Genomic DNA, 11,696 nt, shown 5'->3' with positions numbered 1-11,696 from the left:
TTTATTTATAGAGTATATTTAAGAGATTGATCTTTATTTATAGAGTATATTTAAGAGCTTGATCTTGCAGATTTTGATACAATTTTTAACCTATTGCAGCAGCGAGCAAATCATCCTGATACGTGATTTTGATATTAAAAATCTATATAGATGTTATACTTTAGAAAATACAAATATAAAAAAATAAAATTTTATTAAAAATAACTATTAATCTAGTTATTATAATTAAATCTTTATTATGGAAACACAAATCAATGACATTGAAAAAAAAACCTAGTGTTGAATAGTCACAATTTTACTAATTTTTTGAAAGTGGCACTTGATTTAAAAATAAAAATTAAGAAAATAAATTATTATTTTTAGCCCTAAACTTCTCATTTTTATATGTTAAAAATATATATTGAGATCAATTTACTATAAATGAAATTTTGTAATACAATCGAAACTATTTAAATCTCATTATTTAACTTTAATTATAGATTTAATTTGATTTACCAATCAAGAATCTAAAACAAAAAATATTATATACATGTGTTTAATTTCTCCTTCAAGTGGAATGGAAAAAATAATCATTTAAATTGTAAATCATCAAATAACAAAATTAGAATATTTAGCTAATAACAAAAAATATCATTTTTAAATTGCAAATCATCAAATAACAAAATTAGAATATTTAGCTAATAAAAAGAAATCTATAATTTTAATAGTTTGAAACACTATGTGAAAATAGAAGGAAAAAATGTATAATTTTATATTATTAATTAGAGCATATAATATTTATTGGCAGCATAAAGAAATATTACACACCATCCAATCAAACTATTTTATGGTGTGTAATAGTTAATAATATGTTGTTTTTAGCAGCTAATACGTTGATATTGCCTAAATATTATGTTGATTTACACACCATCCAATAATATGTTGATATTGCCTAAATAATTAATAATATATGGTGTGTACATTAATAATATATGGTTGCCTAAATATTATGTTGTTTTTTAGCAGCTAATAGGACACACCATACACCATGAAATCTTTGAAACAAAACACCACACCATGTAATGAGAACATCATTTAGAAAAACAAAAAACATAAAATTATCACCAAACACAAAACATAAGTCAATTAATTCTAACGACGAAGACGCATCGGTTTCTTAGTAGTTCTGTGTACAATTTAGAAGGAATCTATAACCTGTCAACAAACATTTGAGCATCAAAGTTCAAAACGGTTAATCCAACCATCAATACAAAACAATGTTATAGTAATCAAGTGTCAATCACCAAAAGATGGCCTTGTTATAGCAATATGAGAGAAATTCTGAAAGTTCCAATAGGAAGTTTAGCAACTAAGAATTATATTCTCAGACAAAGTGATTTGAATTTCCCAGTCCCAATGGTAGTAACATCAAAATCCCTATCCCAAACTAAGATACACTTTTGATCTAACTCTAGAATACTTTCATAACAGCCAAACCCAACTCTACTAACACTTCACATTTTCATAAAAATGTTGGCTTACAGGAAGAACTTTCTTATGCAGGCATTTAGACAGATTACTTATGCATCCAGTTAACAAACTTGAACAACTTGAGTGCCTTGAAATTGAACCTCAGTCGTTTCTGTCATAAAATCAACATCAATCAACATAAATTAAAATAAATTATCTGCAAAATTGAAGAATTGATGATGAGATCAAAGGCCCTACACAATTTCAATTCAACCAAAATCAAAATCACAATCAATTCATGGTAGGAATCAAAGGGAAAAAAGAAAATCAAACATACTCGTTGGTGATGAAGCTGATTCAATAAGCATTTCATCCGATCCAACTTTCTCTCAGCATCTAAAAGGAAAAACAAAATTGAGGGTCTCTTTTCCCTCATTTAAGTCATCGAGCCAACAAAATCAAACCCATATCTCGAATCCTTCATATTCTCTCTTCAATTTTTTCTTCATAAATATGATTTCCACGGTGTCTTATGACTCTCTCAAAATCAGCGTGGTAAAGAGAAGAGTGACCAGACTGCTTGCTTCGACGGGAGGAAGGTGGATTTCAGAGGCGGATAAAGAGGTGGACAGTTTGTCAGATGGAGGCGGATAAAGACGTCATCGCAAGTGTCGTGCGATGGAGAGGAAGGTGGTACGAAATCGTTGAGATTGACGGAGTGACAACATCAGTTGATTTGCAAACCAATATACCAACCTGTTGTAAATCAGAAGTTTGAAACCGTGGTATATATAAGCAGAGGGAAATCATTGAAGGCTATTGAAAAAATAACGAATTGATGCCATTACAGCATTAGGCGGCGGATTCCATCAATTTCTTGATTGGAAATTGCAAAAATTTCATAAACGTGGGGAAGGAGTGGGGGAGAAACAATTGATTTTGCCTTGGAAGTTGAAGAGGAAATCTGAAGGGTTTTTGGGCGTGAAAACTGGTTTTGGAAATGGGAAAAGGCGACATCTATTTAATTGGCTTTAAAAATCAAATAATAATCATATAAAAAATAATATAATTAATAATTTAATAATAAAGAATAATATTTTATTACTATTAATAGAAACCCACTAAAATATAAGAATGCATGAGAATGAGACATGTGGCAAACTTGCCAAAGTTCTCATTTTGCTTTATTATTATGTATGATATATATATATATATATATATATATATATATATATATATATATATATATATATATATATATATATATATATATATATATATATATATATATATTGAACATATTTTAATAAATTGGTTTGACCTAATTCGATTACTTTAAAAAGTATTGAGTAGTTATAGTTTAGTAATATATTAGATAACTTATTGAAATTATTTTTTCTTAATTAGTGTTTAGATAGTTTTTATTCAATGAATAAATATACTCTTTAATAATATAATAATAGAATTATGAAGCATGTGTCTTTATATATATTTTTATGTTGGTAGCACAACAAATTAAATTTCTCCTTACAATGCTAAGAAAACAACACAAACCAAAAATGGTCTTTAATTCTTCAATTTGTTGCCTCCTCCTATACATTTTTATAGTTGTTTCTTCTATTTCTTCTACTAATTCTTTAAAAACAGAAAACCACAAATCAGTCAATCAAACTTTTCGATCAGAGGAAGATCTTCAAAAATTGAAAAAGACAATAGCTACACGTCTTCAAAAAATTAACAAGCCTGCAGTTAAGACAATTCAGGTATTTTTTAGCACCATTAGTTATAAAAAAAAATTTGGTGCTTTTAGATTTTTTTTCTTAAAATAATATTCATCCAAATCATTAAAAATTATATTTAAATGAATAAATAATTATGTATAATGGTCTTTATGTTTGTGCTCGCATTTGCAGGTTCCTAATGGTGATATCATAGACTGCGTTTTAACTCATAAACAACTAGCTTTTGATCATCCTTTATTGAAAGGACAAAAACCAATGGTATTTTTTTTGTTTTAGTGATTTAAATAATAAAAATTTTGAAATTATTAATTTTCAATTTTAAAAAGCTAATATATTTTAACCTTTATAAAAGATGATTTTTTTTTACTATTTTTATATGTACGTAGGATCTTCCAAAAAGTTTAAGAGAGAAGAATCAAAGTGGCAATATGAGTGACTTTCAATTGTGGAACTTATTTGGTGAATCGTGTCCTGAAGGAACAATTCCAGTTAGAAGAGTCACAGAACAAGACATGTTAAGAGCTTACTCTATTAATAGCTTTGGAAAGAAACTTGCCGACCAAGTTCCTCATGATGTATGCAATCACTTAATCTCAATTTTTTATCTTAATCTCAATTTTGTGTATTTTTTTCTTATGGTACATAAGGATTCAAAAAACAACTAATCAAAACCCAAAAATGAAAATACTTATGAAATTTGACAATTTAATTTTTAATTTAATTAGTATATCATGAGAGTGTGAAAAGTTTTTACAGGATTACTTAATCACAGCATTTAACTCTTTAAAATATCTTATTATTATAGTTGTGATGGACGGAAAACCTAAAATTTCTTTACATTATTAGATATATGGATATTGTCTTTTATAAATTTAACATTCCACCTATTTATACCTAAAAAAAATGGGTTTCGCCACCCTCTCATAACCACACTATATAGGAATTCTACATCTATAATATAAGAAAATTAGATGCTCTGGTTAATACAAATTTAACCTTTTGTCTTTGCCCTCCACCTCATCATTTGAGGGGCATTTTTTGTCCAAAATTTACTTTTTCTAACCAATTTGTACTCTTAGTTTCAAGTCAATGATAATTACTTTCATTTGTTCACAAATTTGAAAATTTTGTTGTTTTCATAGTTAATGTGGAACAGAATCAAATTTTTTTATTTCAAAACACCTTTTTGGGCAAACAGTCCCACCCTTTCCCCAAGATAACTCTTTTATGTCTTCCAAAGCCTGCAATCCATGCTCACACGCAACCTTTCTTCTCTCTCATCTCAAAAGAGACCACTCTCTTCATATCCTTCTTCCTCTTTTTCTTTTTTCTTCAAGCAAATTTCTTTCACCAGAGATAAAAAAATTGATACCAAAGAGAAACAATCGGTGATTTGCGAAATCGATTTGCAAAATTGATTTTCAAATCGTAATGATACTTGTAAGGATCTTTCACACCAGCTAGATCTTCTAAAAAAATTCAGATCTGCTACCAGCAAGCTCACCAATGAAGCCCTAGCCGAAAAAGCGATCGAACTCTATCTTAAATATGCTGCTGTGTACCTTCTCTAAGTTATGGTTCTAAATCTTCAAGGTTTTAGAACTTTTTCTCTTGAATCTCTTGATGAGGAAGAGCGTGGTGAAGCGTTCTTTAAGAGGCTTTGAAATGGGGTGAAACGGTATGTCGGTTTCACTGTATTTCTTTTTAGTGGATGATTTGAAAAATTTATTTTTATGCACATTTACATTTTTTGTGTTCTTCAACATATTTATGTTTCTTGATTCTGTTTCAGTTTTTTAATGTTAGGTTTTTCTGAAACCTCTTATCTAAAATATATTTCATCTAAAATATAACTGATTGAGTTTTGGTTTCATTGCTTCCGGTTGTAATTTGCAGGTTTGCATTTATTTTCTGTTACTTTGGTGATTGATAGTGTGTGAAATGATTTGAAGTCTAAATAGGTATGGATTTGCAGTTAGCTTGAAGAGTATTTCTCCGCTTAAATAGGTTTTTCTTAAAGCATTTTATGCCATTGAGTAAATACTATTTGGAAGATTGTTAAATGGTTGATTTTTATTTTGTGCTCAATCTGAAGGACTACGAGCAGCTGTAGAATATGTTGCTACAGAATCCAAGAATTTACTGATAATCAATTCAGTGAAGCTCTAGGATGGACTTAACCTATTTCCATCTTTGTTTTTCCTTTTGGATGTCATTTACTTTGCTAACTGTTATGAAAAAGATATATTCATAGTGATAAAAAAACTAGGCTTTTGCAGCAGGTAAAAAACAAGGCTTTTACGTATTTTAATTTAACAGTAATATAGGAACAACTTGGTTAAATAGGATGAAATTAGTAGAGATTTCAATATACTGATGTATTGTAATGTTATAAGGTTCTGCAGAATAACAAAACCCAAAAATCAGAAAGCCAAAGCAACAAAGACAAGTTCTAGAGACAAGTTGATTGATATAAGGAGTTTTGGAACTGGATTTCAAGATGGTGGAACTATTTATTCAACAAATCTTTTATGAGCATTCATTGCTTAATTTATAATTTTTTAATAATTATTAATTGCTATTGTTCCAGCAGGATTATCAATCATAAAATAGTTTAAGTTATTGACAAAGTGAAATATTTAGGATTTTCAAATTAGTTTTTTTTGGATCTTTAATAAATTAAATTTGGATACCATACTTTATTTGATTTGTGGATTTCACCTTAATTTTCTATGTTGATAACTTTTTTTACAGAGCAAGATAGGAGAAGAATGTTAAAAAGGATCCCCTATAAGGAAATCTTAGAAATGTTTATATTCCATTTCAGAAGGTAACAATGACTATTTTTGTTCATTTTTCATCAGATGAGTTCATTCATTTGACTAAGTGTATAGAACGGGTTAATTATAGCTATCTATAATTGTTTAGATTGGATAAATAACTTTGCCCAATAAGTAAAAAGGAGTGAAGAGAAGCGCCGAGAAGTCAAGCGGAAAAATGTGAGTGATGAGCATGCATCCAAAAAGAGGAAGGAAGATTCTTGGAATATTATAAATTACACATGTTGTCTTTCCCTTTCTTTTTATTATGAAGTGAACCTATTGTAATAGATCAAATTGTATTATATTTCATGTTGTTAAGGTAACATGAATGTTCTAGATTTCACCCATACATGGAATGAGTTTTGTTGCCATTGAATTGTAAGCATTAAGTTTTCTATCATTTAGATATCTATCTCTAAGTTGAAAACCGAGTAGCAGCTTATATGTTAGATATATGTAGTTTCTTATCTGAATTGGATAATTATAGTTTAAAGTTTGCACTTCCTGTTTCCATTTGGAATGAGACATATATTTTTAGCACCATTTTCTTTAACTACATCATTTAGTGCAATTGTTTTCCAATTGAAAATGAGATATGTTTTTCTGTTATATTGGTGATGAGCTCTATATTGTCAATTGAACTTTAGCGGAACCATGGAACGACAATATTGTCCTGTGTGGTGCATTTGGCATTTCTGCGCGTGTAGAATGTTTTAAATGCGACATCAGAAAATTTTAATAACTGATCCAGTATTATTGGATCTTAGCACCATTTTCTTTTGCTGCCTTATTTACATATCCATCATTTTATTCCTCATCTTGAATAGTTTGGTTTTTTACCCGTCGGTAGTTTTATTGGCTTCTAATTTAAATTAATGATATATTTATTTGTTAGAATTTGATTGTGGATTTTCATAATTGAGATGATTGAATTTTAAATTTCCAATAGTTCAAACTCAAACTTAATATATGACACATCATATAAAAAATTATGTGATAATTGATAAGTGTATATTTAATTTATATTTAAAAATAAATAAAAGTAATTTTAAAGGTGTATAGTTTATTTTAATGTGTTTGATTAATGTTTAAAATACATTTGACTAAATATCTAAAAAGAGATTTTTAAATTAAAATTTATATACGGAAACACGTTTATTATTGATTCAAATATTATTATAAATAATTCTAAACCAAAAATAATATTTATATACTGGAAAAAGATATATATTATTGATTAAAATATTTTTATAAAAAAAATAATATTGAATAATAACGGAACAAGTTTACTAACTCACTATTTTTGTAAATAATATCATTCCTTTAATCTATGTATAACACTTTTTCCAAAAAATTTAATTCAATTTTTTTATTTAATATTATAAATAATTGATGACAATTCCACGTACAACGCCAAGACTAAATATTTTTAATACGAAAAATGGTATTTATCATCTAAATATTTTTTATTCAAGAATGATTTATGGAAAAAATTTATTAATGATCTAAATATTTTTATATGCACAAATTTACTATTGATCCAAATATTTTTGTAAATGATATCTAGACAAAAATAATATTTGTATAAATGGAAAAAATTTATTATTGATCCATATATTTTTATATATGAAAAAATGTTATTTATGATTCAAATATTTTTGATTTAAAAATAATATACAAGAAAAAAATCTATTATTGATCTAAATATTTTTATATACGAAAATTTACTATTGATCCAAATAATTTTTTAAATGATACCTAAACAAAAATAATATTTACGGGAAAAAATTATTATTGATTTAAATATTTTTATATAAGAGAAATAGTATTTATGATCAAATATTTTTGATCAAAAAATGGTATACGACAAAAAATCTTTTATTGATCTAAATATTTTTGTTTTTTTAAACTTCTATTTAAAATAAATATATTATGTAAATAAATGCGCGTAACAGACTAGAACCCGTGCGTATGCACGGGTTTGTTACTAGTTTATATAAAAACCACACAACACAAAGTGAAACTCATAGTCGACTCCATCCTATTTCCACACTATATAGTGTTGTGAACGGTGTCCGTGAATAGTACAAATACAATAATAGTTATTAGTAAAATAAAATTAGTTAATGAAATATAAAATACTGGTTAATGAATAATGAAGTTGGTTAATAAATGCTCAGATAATAAAAATAATTTATAATAATAAATTAAAGTTAGTTAATGAAAATTAAAATATTGGTTAGTAACAATATGAAGTTGATTATTTTATTGTTTAAGATATTTTATGTCCTCATGTAAGTACAGTCAATAATCAAGTTCTAACATATATTTAACAAATTTTTCACGCTCAGTTGACCAATTTTATTTTACAAGCTATAATATTGCTTTTTAATGTCAGAATATAAATTAACCAAAGTATAAATTATATTAACCAAATTTTTATATACTATTAATCTTAGTTATTGTAGTGTAAAAATTATAAAAAATTCAAAATAAAAAAGTTATTGTTTACCGTATTTGTAAATAGTAACTACAGTGTAGGTGTAATCGGACTGTTTTATTCTTTTGTCTTCGTTGTTTTTTTATATGATATATAATTTAGGGTTAAATACATTTTTAGTCCCTATAAATATGCGACCTTGCATTTTTAGTCCCTATAAAATTTTCCTTCAATGAATGATCCTTCTAAAATTTTAATGCATGCAATTTCAGTCCCTGCTATTTTCTGAAATTTTAAAAATTGTTTAATTACCCTTTAATTTTTAAATTTTTGAATAATTTTTTTTATATATGTTTAGAATACTGTAAAATATTTATTTACCAAGTTTTAGAATTTTTTAAAACGAGAAGAATTAAATATGAAAATTTTCAAATTTCAAAAAATAATGATAAAATTAATGAAAATCTCAATTTAGAAATTAAATTTTGAGTTTCTTTTTTTTCCAGAAACTTTTTAAAACATTATGAACATGTCTGCAAAATAATCATTGTAAAATACACTTTGGTTTGACAGTAGGGACTGAAACTAGGTGCATAATAATTTTTCAAGGACTATTCATTGAAGGAAAATTTTATAGGGACTTAAAATTCAGGGTCGCATATTTATAGGGACTAAAAACGTATTTAACCCTATAATTTATTGTAAAACAGCATGCAGTTGCAATAGTGTCCCAGGATGAATATTTTGGAGCACAAGCTACATTTAATGTATGGAGTCCCTATGTGGAAGTTCAAACTGAATTTAGCTTGTCTCAAATGTGGGTTTCGTCTGGTACAGATGGAGAAGATCTCAACTCCATTGAAGCTGGTTGGCATGTTAGTTCAAAAACAATATCTTTGAATTTTTACATTAATAATGCATTAAAAACCGAATTTATTTCGCTTTCAAATATTAACCAATTCTATCTAATTTAAAATATTTTTATGCAGGTCTATCCGCATCTCTACGGTGACAATCGCCCGAGACTTTTTATTTTTTGGACGGTAAGAAAAATAATACAAATAAGTTATAAATTTGTGAAAAAAGTTTTGAATATCAAACAAATATTTGCAGGCTGATGCATATAAAAGCACTGGATGCTACAATTTAGCATGTCCAGGCTTTGTTCATACTAACCAAAATTTTCCAATTGGAGTTGCACTTCCAAAATTCTCTACATATAAAGGACAGCAGTTTGCTATTACCTTAAAGATAATGAAGGTAATATCTACATTGTTTTTGTCTAAGTAAACTCAAATAATGTATACTAACTATGATTATTATTATTATAATTTTTTCGTGTGAAGGATAAAAACACTGGAAATTGGTTGCTTGTAATTGGAGCTGGAAATATAATTGGGTACTGGCCAACTTCCTTGTTCTCACACTTGAAAAATGATGCAGAAGAAATTCATTTTGGTGGAGAAATAGTGAATGAAAATTCTAGAGGGGTTCATACTTCCACCGCAATGGGTAGTGGTCACTTTGCTGAAGAGGGTTTTGGAAAAGCTGCATATATTAGAAATATGCAAGTTATAAATTCTGATAACAAGTTGATTCCATTGGAAAATCCCACATATGTAGCATCAAATCCAAATTGTTATAATATACAAGGAAAGTATAGTCCAAAGTGGGGGGATCACATGTACTTTGGTGGACCTGGTAAGAGTGATAAATGTCCCTAAAGTATTGTGTATGACAAAATAAGAACTATAAAGGTCAAATAATATGTGACAAGAGTAGAAAATAAAATACAATTCCTTTATTAACACTATATTATCTAGTTTTGTGAATCATTTGTCTTATTAATAATTATTACATTACTTTCCTTACAATAGTTTTGTTAATATATATATAAAAGAAGAGAGAAAAAGTACAAGAGATCATAAAAATACAAAAAGAAGACGAGCCGAGTAGAATAAGAAAACTCAAGGAACACTAAATCCAAACAAGAGACAAACCACAATAAAATAAACACAAAGCCTCAATAACAAATCCACTAGTCTAGTTAGTACCAATATAAGAATCCAAACCGCAAGAAAAAGTTGAGAGAACTCCTAGGAGCAATGAGTTGAGAGAAGAAAGGTTTAATACTGAGAAACTAGTGAGGCCCCAACTGAATTGCACACCACTATAAGCCAAAGCTCAAGAGCAAGTCGTGCTCCTAGTCCAGAAGAGATAGGTTACTCAAAGGCGATCAAGAGTGAACCCACTTCAGAGAGAGAGGGATGGAGGGAGGGAGGGAGAGAGAAAGAGAGAGAATAGACATCACCTAGTTAATAATGGAGGAAATATATCCCTATAGAAAATAATTTTCTTACGCATATTCTAAGTAGTCCAGACTACAGCATGCCAAATCTCGTCTAGATCTTAACGTTCCCTCTTACCTTTACCTAACCCATGAAACACCTCAAATACCCTTAAGGTCAACGTGAAATAGGAAATGGCCTTCCCACTCACAAGAAAAAACCATATCAAACTGAAGACGCAACAAGGCACAAATCAATAAGACGGTATACCAACATTTGGCATGCCGCCGAATGATACCACTGGGCCTATGCTTTTATCCCACCTCCCTGGAGAACAAAATATAGTCCCACCTTAAGAAACATGAGACGAAACCAAAACACCATTTTTAACCTACTTAGTCATTCCTTCCTTCCAACTGATCTGATTATCCAACACACCCTCCTCCCAAATACACGAGCTTTGGCTCCATGTAATATCCCATATTCAACTACCTCCCTCCCTTTATCCCATTCTACCCACCTCTTTATTGTTATGCTAAAAGGTAAGGAGCAACTTGTTGAAACAATTTTGATATGGTAAAGTATTTGTATTATCCTTCACCATAGAGATTGGTGTGACATTACGGTCGTTCTACAGTTATAATTGTTTTAAGCCTAAGATTCATAAAAGGTTTTGGTTTCGATTTTGGTAACATAAAGTTTCAATCTCATAAAAAGTATCAAACATCAGTAAAAGAGAGTTTTGATTTTAAAACGATTGGTGAAAGCATGTCAAGATTAGGATTTGATAGTCTACTCCGTACGTATTTTCTTAACAAAGCATGTAAACTCATAAATGATCAATATAATCACATATACTCTTAATATGTTTCATCTCTAAACCATATTGTGAGTTTTATCATTTTAATCCTTAGATGATCTCTCAACTTAACAATCAAAATGATAACATTCAAAG

General features: G+C 28.3%; 1 protein-coding gene across 1 annotated transcript; it reads left to right on the top strand.

The window, feature by feature from the left end:
* The first annotated feature begins 3,008 nt into the window (after nt 1-3,008).
* On the top strand, nt 3,009-10,177 carry LOC131636854 (protein neprosin-like). Its single transcript, XM_058907443.1, has 8 exons — nt 3,009-3,212; nt 3,363-3,449; nt 3,578-3,745; nt 6,167-6,206; nt 9,162-9,328; nt 9,443-9,496; nt 9,567-9,713; nt 9,800-10,177. The coding sequence occupies exons 1-8, from the start codon at nt 3,009-3,011 to the stop codon at nt 10,175-10,177; spliced, it is 1,245 nt and encodes a 414-aa protein (XP_058763426.1).
* The last annotated feature ends 1,519 nt before the right edge of the window (nt 10,178-11,696 follow it).

Source organism: Vicia villosa, unplaced genomic scaffold (genome assembly GCF_029867415.1).
Source record: "Vicia villosa cultivar HV-30 ecotype Madison, WI unplaced genomic scaffold, Vvil1.0 ctg.001844F_1_1_1, whole genome shotgun sequence".
NCBI lineage: Eukaryota > Viridiplantae > Streptophyta > Magnoliopsida > Fabales > Fabaceae > Vicia > Vicia villosa.
Note: the sequence above shows the minus strand (reverse complement) of the source record. Positions and strands in the feature narration are given on the sequence as shown.